Source organism: Lolium rigidum, chromosome 2 (assembly GCF_022539505.1).
Source record: "Lolium rigidum isolate FL_2022 chromosome 2, APGP_CSIRO_Lrig_0.1, whole genome shotgun sequence".
Classification (NCBI taxonomy): domain Eukaryota; kingdom Viridiplantae; phylum Streptophyta; class Magnoliopsida; order Poales; family Poaceae; genus Lolium; species Lolium rigidum.
Genome location: NC_061509.1, coordinates 105,089,425 through 105,106,132, shown reverse-complemented (window position 1 = coordinate 105,106,132; position 16,708 = coordinate 105,089,425). Strand labels below are relative to the sequence as shown.

The 16,708-nt window shown below is 42.0% G+C and overlaps 2 protein-coding genes across 3 annotated transcripts; both read right to left on the bottom strand.

The window, feature by feature from the left end:
• Positions 1-1,632: 1,632 nt before the first annotated feature.
• LOC124692193 lies at positions 1,633-5,898 on the bottom strand. 2 transcript variants are annotated; one of them, XM_047225518.1, is made up of 7 exons: positions 5,580-5,898; positions 4,151-4,301; positions 3,718-4,024; positions 3,327-3,524; positions 2,853-2,957; positions 2,238-2,699; positions 1,633-1,975 (listed from the first exon to the last, which is right to left on the bottom strand). In XM_047225518.1, the coding sequence occupies exons 2-6, from the start codon at positions 4,259-4,261 to the stop codon at positions 2,569-2,571; spliced, it is 852 nt and encodes a 283-aa protein (XP_047081474.1). In that variant the 5' UTR covers positions 4,262-4,301; positions 5,580-5,898; the 3' UTR covers positions 1,633-1,975; positions 2,238-2,568. The 2 variants fall into 2 exon arrangements, with proteins under 2 accessions (XP_047081474.1, XP_047081473.1); XM_047225517.1 differs by having other exon boundaries at positions 4,151-4,305; positions 5,583-5,600.
• A 704-nt stretch (positions 5,899-6,602) lies between these two features.
• On the bottom strand, positions 6,603-9,639 carry LOC124687048 (protein transport protein SEC13 homolog B-like). The gene is made up of 2 exons (XM_047220905.1): positions 9,528-9,639; positions 6,603-7,747 (listed from the first exon to the last, which is right to left on the bottom strand). Exon 2 carries the CDS (start codon positions 7,684-7,686, stop codon positions 6,769-6,771), a length of 918 nt encoding a protein of 305 aa, XP_047076861.1. The 5' UTR covers positions 7,687-7,747; positions 9,528-9,639; the 3' UTR covers positions 6,603-6,768.
• Between the last annotated feature and the right edge of the window lie 7,069 nt (positions 9,640-16,708).

Genomic DNA, 16,708 nt, shown 5'->3' with positions numbered 1-16,708 from the left:
ATTGGTAGCAACAGCGGGCGCTCGCCGGGTTCACGAACGATAGCGATGGCCGGCGCAGATGGCTGCAACGACGGGTGGGACGACATCAAGCAACTACGGGCAGAGATGGTAGCCACTGCCGACCCGCGTAGCAGCACCGAGGTTCACTAGTAGCAACAACGGTAGTGGATGTTCAATGCCTCACACGAGTGCCTCTCATGCATCCGCAGAGTGAGGCCATTGTACAGAGGAAGGAGAAGCCTAGTGTGGCCGCGACGCCTTGCATGGAAGCAGGTCAGCCTGCTGTCAGTTGCTGCGCCGCCTGCACACTCTCCGTCGATCGTCGCGCCACATGCGCGCACGCCGTCGGTCACAGGCTCGCACCGCCTCTTGCACGCTCGTCGTCGGTCGCAGGCTCGCACCGCCTCCTGCACGCTCGCCGTCGGTTCGCAGGCTTGCAACGCTGCTGCCCCGTAGTATCAGTAGGGTAACCTGCGCTTGCACCACCCCCAAAGCTCCGGCCATCAACCATCGGATGCCCCGCAGTAACTGCTCCCCGCCTCCAATTGCAGAAAAAATGAGTAAGGCCTTGTTTGGCTCTAGACTTTTAGTGGGATTACCGGGGATAATCCCCACCAAACTTCAAATCCCCATTTATACTAAATGCATGTTTGGTGCTGGAGTATTGAGCGAGTTTAATTCCCGTTTATTCCCACTTTTTTCTCAAATCTTAGTGTATTTTTCTCAATCGCAAATACTCTATCCTTGCCTAGAGGATTGGGGATGGGATTTTGTGGCGATTAGGTGGCGGTAAGCTTCATCTAATACTCTAAAGTATTATGTCTACTAATCTCCACAAACACTCTAGTGCCAAACAAAACCTAAGAGAAGGTGATAGACGTGCGGAGAAGAGGATGCTGCGAGGAAGAGATAAGGCAAGGGGGGTGATATACTTTAGGTGGGCCCGCACCATTTCTCAGAAGACACGCGTCGCACTAGGGAGCTGGACCATAGCCAGACGTTAATCATCTAGGGGAAATTAAAGGAGTGTTTTCCTTCTAAAATCGGCAACAGTGTAATGCCTCCATGCATTCAAGGCTTCCATGTGGTTCGACAATTCCCCTATTTCCTAGTAAATCGAGCACCGCATTTAAATTGGGCAACAAGTTTGTTGGTCTTGAGTTTTTTTTTTTTTTTTTTGCATGATCTAAGGATTCTCTTGCTTTCGTACAACAATCTGCATCACTTCGTGTCCGCATCTTACTCAGTCCGTATCTATTTCAAACAATATTTGCTTCTGTTTTTGTTTCCGGATTTTTGTATTTGTTTTTTGTTTCCGTAAAAGAATCCCATGTGTTTGGTTTAGGCATTGCCATTTCATATCCACCAACTTCACCTGGTCTACTTTGATTAGCATGCGACACTCATATATTATGCCTGGATGACACATGACAAAACCTCCCCCATTTGAACATGGCATGATACCCATTTTAGAAACAATCGAGCATGGAGCGCCAGCTGACGTGCGAAGAAACAGTTAATTCAAAACGTAATTTATTTTTATGAACAAGAGCAAATGTCAACTTTCTTATGAATGGAACAAATGTTCGTAAATTTGAAAATAAGAAGCTAAAAAATAGGTGTATATCACTCTAAGAAATGTTAGTAGATTATCAGGTCATGAAGGAAAATTTTGAAGGGCTTTACATAATTACACAAGCTCAACGAGATTTACAGTTATGCCGGTACAGTGATAGATAGTGCCAAGATACAAACCCCACGTTTCCATCCTCTTTAGTTATACATTATCCCTGTAGCAGAGACATTTCTTGCATATTTACAAGAGTTCCCAATCATCCTCCAGATCATCTGATGAAGAGACTACTTCATAGCAAGCATTTACTCCTTTATGTGGTCTAATGGGGACCACTTGATGCACATTCATATCCTTCTTTGACCACCGGAGTTTATTCGACAAACTCCTCATCAATACTTTCTGCAAGGAATGAAAACATCAGTTGCGATTCTTTATGTAGAAAGAGAAAAATTTAAAAATTGTAACAAAATCAGCATACATGAGTTAATTGCCTTGTACTGAAGCATTATTCTCGCAAATTCTAAAAGATGGGTACGAAATAAATTTAGAGAGAGTAATGCAGCCTAGTTATATTACACAAAAAGGACACAATGTTGTGATTGCATTAATCTACTACCAGCACAGATTCATCGCATTATTACCACAAAACCACCATGTATACCTTGAATGATCTGTTCTTTGGCTGAGGAACCAAGGATGCCTCTGCTTTATCATATTTCATCAACACCTGGCCACCCCGGAGGTCTATATCAACAAAATCTGTGATCTCGTCAGCTAACATATTAGGATCTTCAGCACCACTGAACACATCTGCGCTCAAGTAATGTGAACTAGTCTCACCAGAAAAAATCATTATGTTACCTATTTAGCACACAGAAGCATTATATTATTCTCTGTATAAGTTATTAGATTCAGAATAATTTAATTATTTGCATTCTGCTGGAAGCGGATTTAAATACTGCAAAAGCAAATTAGAGTCTTGTGCACACATTTCAAGAGTAAATAATGTACAAACCGTGCTTTCCTGATTCTTCATGGCCGTTGGTACTGTATAATCCTGATTGCTCTTCACCATTTGCTGTAATAATTGTGAACAGAACTGCACCATCACAAGCAGAAGGTTCTGGTGGAACCAATGTGAGTTCAATATTATTATAATTGGAATTATTTGTTAACATGAAATTTAAGTGTGTGCCGTGTAGAAAGGGATTTTTTCACCCCTGCTTACCCTCTGAAGGATAAAGGTGAGAAAATTTACAAGTTCTCAATTATTTACCTGTATCAGTATTTCCTGAAGTTGAACCATAAACTCCAACTTGCTTGATGACTCTCTCTGTATTCGCTTCTTGAGATGCATAATCTTGGACTATGGTGGCTTGTTCTGTTGGGATATATCGATTGAATGAATCAACTAAGTGTATAAGTAAATTGAAATATTGATGGCAGCAGGAAATATGGATGTTAAGTACTCAATATGTTCACTATTATAAGCTGTTTTAGATATTTCAATGTGGACTAGGTATGGACTGAAATGAGTGAACCCATACATTTAAACACGTCAAGATACATGCATTTAAAAAAAACTGAAAACATCTTATAATAGTGAACGGAGCGATTGACATTTAGCTATATAATTTTGATAATTCCTATTTTGAGATAGCTAGCCACTCTTGCCGCGTCACAAGTAGTTATTGTTACTGAAATGCCCCTATGATCTGAAGAAATTAGATAAAGAAAGATAAATGTGTACCAGGTGGTTGTGGTGGTTTTAAAGATTTCCCTGGGTTCCATAAAATAATTTCATCCTCGCTGCTCACAGTTCTCACTAGAGAATTGCAATTTTCAGGAGTGCAGCTATCTGGGAGATTTTCTGAACTGCATAAGATAATTTTCTCCTTGGTGCCAGCAGTTCTCTCAAGTGAAATGGTGTCTTCAGATGTGCAGCAGTCTGCAGGAAAAAGAGTGAACAATATGGTTCTGTTAGAACAATGATGTCTTCAAGGGAACTTAAGTGCCCGTTAGAAGAAAAGATCACTTTCATATGAAGCATTTTCTGTGCAATCAATACGAAAGCTAAATGACAAGGATGAATAACTGGATTAGAAATCTAAGCAATCGGGTGTGTTTCATCAGGGACAAACCTGGACTTTTAGATGTAACCGATTCAGTTTCATGAGCATCAGTATCAGTTGAACAGAGAGAACTATCTTCCGCTGTAAGGAGAGATGAAGGAGAACTGGAGACTTCTTCGTCAGAGTTAGCTTGCTCCATTTCAGCAAATGTGGGGTTAGATCCAGTTATGGGGTTGCTACTAGATGGATCCATTAATGTCCTCTGGCCTTTGTTTGATAATTCATTGTCAGGATAGGGAGCATAAATCAACGCATGGATATCTTCAACTAGCCCAACAGCTTTATCGTGAGCAGAATCAAGATACTTAATCGGTAACTGTGCAAAGATAAGACACGTCACTACCAAAGCATTGCCAAGCATCCTATATCATGCTAATTATCAGCTTGTAAGAATAGAATCAAGGTAATCGTCCTAAAGTGTGTAGTTATGAAAAGGCACTACCTCCATGAACTTCTTCATATTTTCTCCAAACCCATCAAAGTTGATACTCATATCAAATCCATCCATGAGTGAAAGAGAACCGATATAATCTGAATCCAGTCCTCTCGCCATTGGCTCTTTGTGTCAACAAAAGGACATAAATACCCTGTTTCTGTGTTGAACGGTAAAATATTCAATGCTAGTTACCAAAAAACACTAAATTACAACAAATGATTGTATATTCTCTTATACACCAAATGGTTAAGAACCAACTCTTGACTGACTAAGGGGCTAAGGAACTTACTAACCATGGAAAAAACTATTAGCAGTTTGGCACAATGATCGCCAACTAATGGTATGGACCCAAATAACCCAATTTGAAAAAATAAAAAACAATTCTCAGCTAAAGCAAACTGAAGGATGCTTACTGAGCAACAGGGCTGAGAACATCTTCTTGTAGTTGGATTTGGGAATCTAACATTCACTGATTCCTCAAGATGTACAAAGCATCATATATTCATTGCCGTAAATAAAGATAATTAGCCTTTCCCAAGTGGAGCTTAGAAGTAATCAGTAATTGTATCAATGTACGATAGGTGGAGCAAATTCAACATAACAAACCAGCTTCCCAAAATCCTAAGGCTATATCGGCAATCATCTGAGGAAACGACTAAAAAATGACATAAATGGCAGGCTATACCTAATCAGTTCAAATGTCAACACAATCAAACAACAGTTGAGAGGATTGGCTATAAAAGGTAATTATGCGTTCTGGGTAAAGGCATACGGATTTGTCATTCCCCGCATGTTTTCACAAGACTGGGCATGCAAATTCCGGCACCACCTGGTGCTCGCAGCCCCAACAAAATATATAGCACAGTTCCTAGCCAAAGTTCTCCAAAATGCAGTGTTCGGCATTACGATTTCACATAAACTACTAGCAGCAAAGTATCTTGCAGCAAATTCTTCTGCTCGAGTTATACATAGGCTACCTCAGAGGGAGACTGAACCGAAACAAAGAGGCGTGCTTCTTGTTTAATCCTTCATAACCCCTCGATCATGTTACGCAGGGTAACATTTGTCGGGTTTTAATTCGAGAAGCGGAATTTGCTGTTCCTCGCCTCCCCAAAACCACCAAGCCGTTTAGATATCATCAGACATCAAGGAAAGCGAAAAAAAAAAAACCCAAGAACCTAAAAGTAAACTCTCACAAAATCCCAACAGAAACCCCGGTATGCGGCCACCGAAAGAGTGATTACTACAACAACATATGGCCCGATTCAACGGCACGGCGCATCAGCACTAGCAGAGAAACAGCAGCACCGTGAACAAATTTCCAATAGAATCGAACGGAAAGACCATGTCGCCGCATCAAACTAATTAGGAACCTAATCGGTTGACAGAGCGATACACGGACTGAGAAAATATGCGAGAAAAGAAAAGCTCTCACCTGTTTTTCGCGGCCGGCGAGCGGGACGGCGGCGCCGGGAGGGAGAGCTGCGGCTTCTAGGTTCTGGCCTCCGCCGCGGAACAGAATATAATAAACCAACAAAGAAAGAGATCGAAAAGCTAGGGAATACTGCTACTCGTAATAATAATAGAAAATGAAAAGAGCTCGAGAGCGAATCTTTGGGAGCACGAACTCCTCCCCGTGCCAGGGGTTTACTTGCGGCCCGAGTTCGTACAGCCAAACCAACTTCCGAATCGTGTCGAACTCTCTTCTTCCGATTACACCGTACGGTTCTGATCAACTTGATCGTCTTTCGGATCAATCTGGGCCGTTGAATACAACTGTAATGCACTGCCTTACATGGACCAGAGTTCCTGACGGAGTACAGAACGAATTACGAGTTACACACAGATATAGCATTTGGTTTCCCCAAAAAAAAAAAAAAATACAGCATGTGGTTGCAAAACCATTGGGGTAGCGCTTTATCGTCATGTCATGTTCTTTCTCCTTTTTTTTATTCTTATTTTTCTTGGTCGAAATAGTTGCAAAAACTTCCAGGAAACATTGACGAAAATGACATAACTTTTGGGGGATAAAAAGGTAGGCGACCGAGGGCCAGGAAAGAAGAGGTGACACAAGAGCACTACGGGAGCTTTCTTTTTGGCCTTTCGTTGACACGAAAAATTGTCTCACTCATCACTACCTCGATTCTGGAACGAACAAACAAACGACCTATCGGAAATAAAGCAAAAGAAGAATAAGACAACAAAGCAACTGTTGATGCAAGCAATTGATCCCATGATGAATTCTGGAAGCTTTGCACAACATAGGCCGCCAAACAGTCAGAGATATGTGCTTTTGCTAATGGAAATTTCGCAATCATCAATCACTAGTTTCAACAGAGAAAAATAGGCCACAACCATAACATGTAGCTGCATCCATCCATATAACAAGCATGGGGGAAAAGAGGAGACCTGTAACAATGAAAACGATCCACATAACTTAGCCCAAAAAAAAAAGTACGGTTCTGCCACAGCACTGGATACAGGAGTCCATTTGGGATATAAGTTCTATTTATCTACTTCAGTTCTAGACAACAGCATGTCGCACGCCATAGAATTGACATAAAGATGAAGCTACATTTGTTATGATGATGGACTAACGCGGCTACAAGTAGAACACGAACCATCTACGGCTCGACAGTAGTCACTTGCTGCCATTCACCATCCACAGCCTCTTTCCACAGGGTCACGTTGTTGTTGCCATCAGAGACTGCCAGTATGTTCCCTGTCAGCGACCACGACAGCCTCCAGACAGGGGTTCTGAAATCATTCAGAACTCTGCCTTCCCACTGCTCACCTTCTTTCGGTGCGGTCCAGATCACGACGGTTCCATCCTGAGAGGCGCTGGCGATCGTGGACTTTGGGAGACCTAGGTTTGGAGCCCAGGCAACGTCTCTAACCCAGTCCCTGTGCATCTGAAGGGCAGGAAAGCAGTCCATCCTCCAGCTCCCATTGGTCAGCTTCCACACCTTCACTGTGTTGTCACAGCCACCAGAGGCAAGTTTCTGAACATACTCAAACTGCCCAGAAGGCCCTGGGCTGATTAAAGCACCAGGTGCCATTGCGGGAGCCCAGGAAACAGAGGTCACGCCCACTGGATGAGCCTGGTCAATGCGCGTCGTCTCCCACCCTCCATCAGAACGGGCTGTGAAGACTGAAATGTTCCCATCAGATGAACCACAAGCCAAGCATAGGCCAAGCTCATGAGGCGCCCAAGCAATGGAGTTTACAGAGGACTTGTGCTCGACGAAAGTGTGTGCCTGTGCCCACTCATCGGGCTTACTCCCTTCTTTCCATATAATAACCCGACCATCGTAGCTGCAGGTTGCAAGCATGGAGCCATACTTAGGATGAGCCCAAGCGACTTGCCAAACTGGACCCTGGTGTCCGCTTAAAGTAGCAAGTTGCTGGTGCGAAGTGCCACTTACGCCAATGATCTTTATTGTGTTATCAGAGGATGCAGTAGCAATGCGCTTCCCATAGTAATCCATGGCGATGTCATGCACCACATCTTGGTGCCCAGTCTCTATCTTATGAGGAGGCATTGTTCCAGGTATGCAGCTTTAAAGTATTAACCAACTGTTCTGTGTTGACCACCTCAGGATCCTACTTGACAGTAACAGAAACACAACGTTTAGAGAACATCAAGTCAAGTTAAAGAGTACGTCAAAGTAAGATGTATGCAGCTATAATTCACTGAAACAATTAACGTAGTAGCATTGCACAACATAAGAAGCTGAGTGTCTTTCATGTTACAGTTATAGGTCATAACAACTTTGATTTTACAGTTACAAGTCATATCAGTTATGGTACACAATAGAACACTAATATGCTAACAGGATGCCTTTGTTTTGAGATTGCTACCAGCATGCTAATACAACAGTTTTTCCTAAAATGACAAAATGCATCATCTTTCTGCTTATGAGACTAAAATTGTGAGTATACAGACAACTGTGGGACTATAACTTAGATATCCCATAAGAAAAATCAGCCTAGTATAGACACCGAGTTCTTGGAAATAACATACCAACACAGTACTGGGAAATTCTTAAAAAAGGTTTAGACACCCCAGAAGATAGAAATCTCCTCTAAATGCTTAACTTTTTTATCTCTTGTAGTTTCACATGCATGGATTCAGTCACATGATAGGGAGATTTGTGATCCGGGAGAAGACAATGTTCAACTAGTTGAGGATAAGAGATTACTAAACGGTGTTCACTTCTAACATCTTATAAAAAAGGGCAAGAGAGCAATATGGCAAAATATGGCAATGTCACTAGACTATGGAACCTTTTGCTCCACAGAAATTGACATTTCATAGTAATTAAGAATATAGAAGACAATCCAAAAAAAAAAGAATATGTAAGACAATATTCTCAATTTCATGACTTTTTAAAACAACAGACATGTATGGCATGCACAAGGTGTCCAAGTATCTTGCAAACACCAAACAACTGCTGCTTATTAGATTTAAATTACCACAAAAGACCAAAGTAGATGATAGATAAGAACTCTATTAGCAGTAACTTCAGCAGAAAACCCACAAAAAAAGGATGTCCCGGGTGTAAAATTTGAAGAACCATAATCAGTTGAACCAAACATACAAGAAAAATGGTGCTACAGACACAGAACCAAAATAACATCCTGGTGGAATTAATAATGCCATATAGGCTGTTTGTAGGCTTGTATTTGTCGATTCTCTCATTGGCTTTTCAGTGGCCTAACCAAGCAAAATCAAATAGCATTTCGAGCATGTAGCTGCTCTCCTGAGGATTATCAAGGTTATGTTATGGCAGCAACAACATGACTCCACAATACTTCCAAACTTCAGTTGGTACCTCTGAACCAAATGTCGACCTAGAGAATTAAAACTAGCCATCTCGGAGAGTGAATTTGCAGCAGAAGATCTACCCAGAAAAGGAAAACATGGAAGTGCGAATGAAAGCTTTCTAAGGAGAAGGCCCTCTGGATTAGATGCAAGATCCGTTAATCAGTACTACTAGCATTGGGTTACGGGAGAGTGGACGGAGATGTACGGCATGTATGTACCAAGACACTCCAAAGACTAAATCTAGCAGCAGTCGTGTTCTATTCTAGCAAACCAAATTCACAGGCGCAATCGGAGAACCCTCGACACCTCGAATTAAGCATCTCACCCCCAAACTTGCCGGCGCCAGCCGAAAATTTCAACCCAACAACAGATTACGTCTTGCCCTGATCTCGGTTAGCCTAACTTCAGATCGAGATATGAAATCAGAAACCTGGATCTCTCTAACGCTCGCGAGCACAGGATATTGACGCGGCTAACAACACGATCCGGATCAAGAATAAACAAGCTACAGGGTACAGCAGAGGGAGGAGAAAGGCTAAGACGAATCGTGTTTACCTGAGCCCGTGCGCGTGCGGAGAGGACGAGGACGACGACGATGGAGATCGCCGGCTGGAAGTTGGTGTTTTTTTCCCTTTCTCATGAGCGAAGCTGGGTCTCGGCGTCTCCGTCCGGCTCATGGACCTGCGACACTCAGCTGTTGGGCCCGTTCCAGTAATGCAGCCCAATTCAATTTCCAGGCCACCCAGAGATGGATTGCTCAGATTTAGACCCAACGGACGGCTGGGCCTGGGCTAGGGATCCGTATTTTGTCAAATTAATGAAGGAGCCCAGACCGAGGCCTGGTGGCCCGACCGACTTTTGCATACTCGGGCCAGGCTTCGGTCACAGATTTAGACCCGACGGTTAGGCTGGGCCAGGCTCGGACCTAAATATTTAGCATCAGGCTTTTTCTGGCCCGGTCCGAAAAAATGTTTATAATTCCTCATTGTGAGGAATAGCGCCCATCGCCCTGAAAAAGTAACTTTGTGTTTTTTTAATGTAATATGTTTTTTTTGTTTTCTAGTTCCATATTTTTGCTTAATTATTTTGTTTATTTGATTTTATGTTTTTTGATTAGATATATATATATATATATATTCTTATAAACATGAACAATGTTCTAGAACAATTTCATCTTTCTAAGTTTTTTGCTTCATTTTTATTCTTGAAAAATTATTTTCTTGCAAAATACTAACAGTTTTACCTTGATTAGCATCATAGAGATATATAGTTCATAGTATTCTTCCTTAATTGCACTATCATGGGGGGACACTTTATTATCCACGATATAATCAAAGTATGAATAGGAAGTGTGAGCAAGTGAACACTTGCTTCCTCGTCCTCTTCACATTCCTCCTTTTCCATAATTTCATCATGTGACTCCTGCAAATGATTAGTTTCGGGGACTACTTCCTTAGTCTTTAACACAAGCATATTATCACGAAGATGTTCTTGGCAATAGTTAGCAATATATTGAAAGGTTAAACATGTAGATTGTAAAGAACCATCCTTCTCATTGTCTATAAGTACCATGATTTTGCAAGCAGCTCATGAGCACCTTCATCAAGTACACACTCTAATACCCCACTAGCGGCATCACCATTTTCAGGACACTACATATTTGTTATAGGTATGAGAACATTGAAAACCAAAATGTCCAATGAGACATACAATAAGGAGATATTATTGTATATGAAGAACATAAGTTGTGGGAAAATGAATTAAAGGGCAATACATCTCTCTTACCTCCATATCATCATCATTCATTAGTTCTTTGAAATGTGCCTCCTCCTCTAGAGTAGGAGCTTCATTATCTTCCATTGGAAACTCATGCATATTGTTAGCATCATGAGATTCATAGAATTATTCTATTTCTAGTTCCTCACCAAAATACCCAAAATCTATGGCTAGGCACGAGAACTCCTCGGAAGAATTATAAATCATTTAGGAATTATAAGAACTAGTAGTAGCTTCTCCCAATTTTGTCTGGTAAATGAATAGGGTGGCTTGATTTGGCATTGGATCCTTTCGGACCTGGAGAACGTGTCACACTGGTTCGGGGTTTGGTGAACCATGGAGAGACATCATCTAAAAAGTTGTTATTTATAGCATACCTCTCTTTGTCAACCTTACCTTCATATGATCCTCTTTGTCATCTTGTGGCTTCGAAAACTGCAAACAACTTTAGCAAAACAATGATAAATAAATAGATAACTACAGACAAAGACCAATAGTGCTTAGCTCTCCGGCAACGGTGCCAAAAAATAGCTTGATGACTGCAAGTGCACAGGTAGATGTAGTTAGTTTCGAAATAATATTATTGATCCCACATAGTGTTGGAGATATGCCCAAGAGGCAGTAATAAAAGTTTTTATTGTTATATCTTAGTGTTCATGATAAATGTCAACACCCGGATTTTTAAGTCCAGATGCCTGTTATGCCATACATCGCAATCCCAGGAATATTGTTGTTGCGAGACATAACAGTTGAATATCATAAGTCATCATTCATTACATACCATAGTCGTCTTACACATAGAGATCACATGATCCAATATTACACAAATAGTTGATCTATTGATCAACGTACACAAAGTTCATAGTTTCGTAGCGGAAGCGTAAATAGAAGGGACTCTCTAGTCCACAGGCCAACACTTGACGTCAGAAGATTTCCTAGTTGTCGTGGACATCCTGGTTGCCGTCATCTTGATAGTTCTGCTCCTCTTCATAGTCTGGCCATTTGAATAGCCAGGGACACAGCCGTGAGTACTTTAAAGTACTCGCAAACTAATACTAATGTAAGTGCTAACAATTCTGGTAAGGGGTGCTAAGCTCTAGTTTATTTTGCATAAAGCCAATTTTGGTTCACGAACATTTTTGTAAACAACCCTTTTGTGCTAACTAACTCAAGTGGGAACATTAGTGTCATTCCCACAACTCCGTTGTGATTCAAAGTCAATGTCACCTTTCAAGTTCAAAATCACAAGTCACCATTCACCATTCATAGTTTTAGAAAAGTTCTGATGACGGAACAGTATGGCCTTTCCAACTGTCCATAACCGAGGACGCGGCTATTCGAATAGGTTTAACTCTGCAGAGGTTGTACACTTGTGCCACAACAATTGCAATAGCTCGTCAAGGGTAACTGGCCCGATTTATCGTACGCAGTACGCGAACTACCAATCCTAACCTTTCATTAACATACCCTAGTATAGGCACCTCTCCCCATGAGCTTGGCCTCCCGGTGAAGACAAAGCGTCGGCCACAGGAACTGCACAGGGCTTGGGCCGGACATTCACCTCATTTCGCGTCATATCATCTCATTTCTTTTGTTGTAGAGGCAGCTTTCGGCATAACCCCGATGACACTTGTTTAGAGGGAACCCATACTAAGACACACAAACTTCCGGTTAAGCCCTACCCAGATTCAGGTATTGTGGGGGTACTTGTAAAATTGGAATGGTATCGCATCCGAACCCAACCATCAGTGTTTTTGTAAAATTCACCAAGTCATTCACCAGTCGTATTCACCTTCAAAATCTTTCAATAGAATGACTCATCATTCCAAGGTTTTCAAAGTCATTTCACACACACTTGTTCCCATCTAGACTAGTCATCTTTAATTTAGCACTAGCATCTAAGTATGATGGGGTGCTAAGTACTTTGCTTTGCTTCCAGGCTAACTTCGCTACTTTGGTACTAATCCAAAACTAACCAAGTGAATCATAAATCAAAAAGGTACTTTGATAAAACAAAAGTAAATAAAGCTTGTAAGGTAAAACTGGGAAATAGGATCATAAGCATAAAGTAAATAGGATAATGCCTTGCTCATAGTGAGCTTTGCACTTTGCAAGAGTATTATCTTGCATTGGGGTTAACTTGCAACATTATAGCTTGCAAAAGCCTAGCTTGCATTGGTAATAGCTTGCATTGGTGTTAGCTTGCAAGAATATTAGCTTGCAAGAATATTAGCTTGCCTTGGTTGAAGTGGGGATCCAAGTTCTCTTCTCCTTCCTCTTTGTAGAAGTCCTCCTCCTCCTGGTAGTCTCCGGTACTAGCGTCTAAAATACGAATGCGGGGTACACAATCATCATACCAAACTTACATACTAAACTAAGCACACACAAGCTTTACACAACTTAAACTAGCATCACACACTACTATTAAGTGGGTGGATGTGTTCCTCTTATTTAAGAAAAATAATTTCCTCTCATACTAACTTAGGTGTTACTTTTAATTACTTAGAGAAAATAATTTCCTCTTATTACCTTATTAAGATTTAATTTCTCTGATGAATATATGACCTAGGTTGACCCAAGTCAACCTCTTCATACTCATCATTTAAGAAAATGATTTAAATGAGGTTCCATACCTCATGCAATTTAATACTAACATGGTAGTGATTTAATGTCACCAAATACTCAATATGAGATTGTATAGACCATGGTCACTACCTCATGTTGAATTACTTGAGACCAAGATTTAAATGAGAGGAAAACCTCTCAGATGATTTAACACATAGTTGTAACTAGGTTAACAACTACCATTGAGGTGATTTAACATCATCAACAATTCATTGGCTATTCTAACATTACTTGTATTTACACCAACTATTCTATTCACACAAATACTACAATTGGGGTGCATTGGTTGTGTTGCTTGAGGAAAATAATTTCCTCACCTTACATATGTAAATGATAATTTCCATATGGTTCTTGAGAAATACTTTTCTCTCATTGAAATCTTCTTAAGATTTAATTTTTCAAACAATCATACATGAGATCATGTTGACCCAAGTCAACCATTCATCATCATTATTTGAGAAATTGATTTAAATGAGGTAGAGTACCTCATACCATTTAATAACACTACATAGGCTTTAAATCTCTAAGTACTTCATATAAGAGAGTTTGGACCAGGGGTCCAAACTTCACATGAATTCATTTGAGACAAGATTTAAATGAAGTATAAGACTTCATATGAATTACTTAATAGTTTTGGACAATATCAACTAGTTAAACTAGCCATATTATCCACTACTTAAACTAGGGCATGATCATACAAAGTGACCACACCATTTTATTGCATAAACAATTAGTGTAAGTCAAATGTGAGCTATTGGAGTTGGAATTAACTTCATATCTATTTTGGTTGATTTTTAAGAATTATTTGAATGTGCAAAAGTCCCTGACTTGTTCTTTTTGTCAGATTAATTCTACAAATAATTTTGAGATGGGACCAGTGGCATATTGTAGATCTTTTTCATAGCTTTCTAACAATATGAAGTTTGTTAAATTTGGCCAAGCCAAACAGATTCTATGGAATTTCAAAGTGGGGTTCAGTATTGAAAATGTTTGAATTGAATTTAAATCAAATTGACTAGGCGGGCTGGCGGGAAAGAATCTGGGCCGAATTAGTTTGAAACGCGGCAGAGCAGAGTTGGGCCGGCCCAGCTAATGCTGCGGGCCTGCTGACAGCAGGACCCACCCGTCAGTGAGTTCACTCACCTGAATCGGTACGGGATGGTGCGGGTCGTTGGATCAGAAGAGGATCGTGCGGCTCCCGTGTGTCGTCCCCGTCGACGAGAGGGGAGGTGCTGGCGGCTACGGCAGGGGGTCGGCGGCGAGCTGGAGCTCCGGCGAGGATCAGCGGCGGTGCAGGACGACGTTGTCGAGGACGAGGAAGCAGATGGCGCAGACGGCGGCTCGAATGGTGGCCTGAATCGACGGCGGCGATCTCAGGTCCGCCGCGGGCTCCGGCGTTCGATTGGGCGGCTCCGGTGAGTGATTGAGTGAGAGGAGTTGACGAGGAGGATCAGAAGAGAGTGGGGAAGAACTTTGCTGTGGGGGATATCGCGCGGGAACAGCCCTATTTATAGATGCGGGGATGTGCTGCGGGGCAGTGGTGGTGGCGACATGCGCGCGGCGCCTCCGGCGAGGGAAGGGGGTCGGCGAGGTTAGCGCGAGCTAGGCGGCGTCCAGGCGGTGCTAGGGAGCTAGCTAACTAGGTGGGGGACGGTTTGGTGGCGACGCATTGCGTCCAGGTCTATGGCGGCGTTCACGGAAATCCGGCGGGCTGGTCGACGGCGACAGCGCTTGCGAGGACACGGGCGCGTGTCAGGCGGACTCAGGGTGCGGCGGCGAGGATCGTGGTGCAGAGAGGGGGGCCAGGGGTGGTGCAGATTGTCGGGGCGGCGCGTGATCTGGGGGTGCCCGTGGCGTGCGCTGGGGCATGCCCACGCCATGATCGGCATGCCTGGGCCACTCCTGGGCACGTGCGTTTCGGCTGCTGTCGTCGTTCACCTCGACAGGGGCGTGGCTAGGGAGGTCTAGGGAGGTGTGGTGGCGATGCTGGACACCAGGGCCAGGGCTGGGGTGAAGGAGAAGAGGGGGGAGCATGGCATGGTGGTGACATGGCCGGCATGGCCATATCCTTGCATGCTAGGCTTGTCTCCTTAGGGTTTCTGTGGGTGGAGAGGCAGAGAGGGGACAAGGGGACAGGGTAGAGGGGTTTAGGGACTTAGGGTTGGGTGTAGGACACTATTTGAAATAGTGTCAAATAGTTCTCTATTTGTATTTCACAAATTTTGTCCAAATTTGGTTAAGTGCACATGGTTACAAAATTGGAAAATGGTGGGTTTAGTTGAGTTGCCAAAGATCAGAGAGGATGAGAGGTGGTGGTGGAATTTTCAAATTTAAAGAAAAGCAAAAATGGCTAAGTGGAGATTGTTCCCCATAACAAAAAGTGCCAACTTTGGATGAGCATAGCAAATGATCAAAAATGATTTTGGCAAGGTGGTCTTTACAAAAAGTGTTCACCTTGATGTGCTCTTGGATGACATGCAAAGAATTGGGAAAGTTTAGTTTGAAAAACTTGAAATAGAGAGGCTCAAAGTAGTGACCAGAATATAAAGGGCAGATTTGACCATTATTGTATGTGAGCCCATTTTGAGTTTGGATTTGATTTGAATTGTGTTTCTTTGATTCCAAAAGTTGTAATAAGTGTGTAGTATCATATTACAACTAATGGTGAAGGCCAAAATGGTCTAGGGTCAAAATTTATAAAAATGGCATACACCATATGTAAGGGTTTTGGGATTTTCTAGCTTTTATTCTTTTATTTTTCTTTGCTTCAATTTGACAAGAGTGAGGTTTATTTGGTGTTAGATTGAGTTGGATAAAAGGTTCCAACCATTTTGAGGCAATGGAGGTGGTTAGGTCAAGATTTGATAATTTGGCCCTATGTGTATGTGAGTGAAAATGGAATTATCTCACTATTTGATTTCTCTCCATTTGGTTTGACTTTTCTTGACTCTAATGTGATTCTTATTAGTTTAGAAACATTTTCAAACCACTGAAACCATTTCGAATGGTCTTGCTCAAAGATTTGCAAAATTGGCCATAACACATGAGAGATGACATGTCAAATTTCCTTATTCTTGTAATGTGCTCACCTTGCCTCACTTGGGCAAGGTTGAGGGTCAATTTAGGGTTAGATTAGGTTTAGAGATGGTTTCACACCATTTGGTCAAGGTAGAAGTGCATAGGACAAGAATTGGTGAAAATGGCTATGTGTCACATATGCTTCTATGCATATGTGGCATTTGATTTTTAATTTGACTAGGCTTGACCCAATTGATGTTGTTGAGTGTTGAAATGGTATATAGGAGTGATCCAACCATTCACTACAAGTCTTAGGG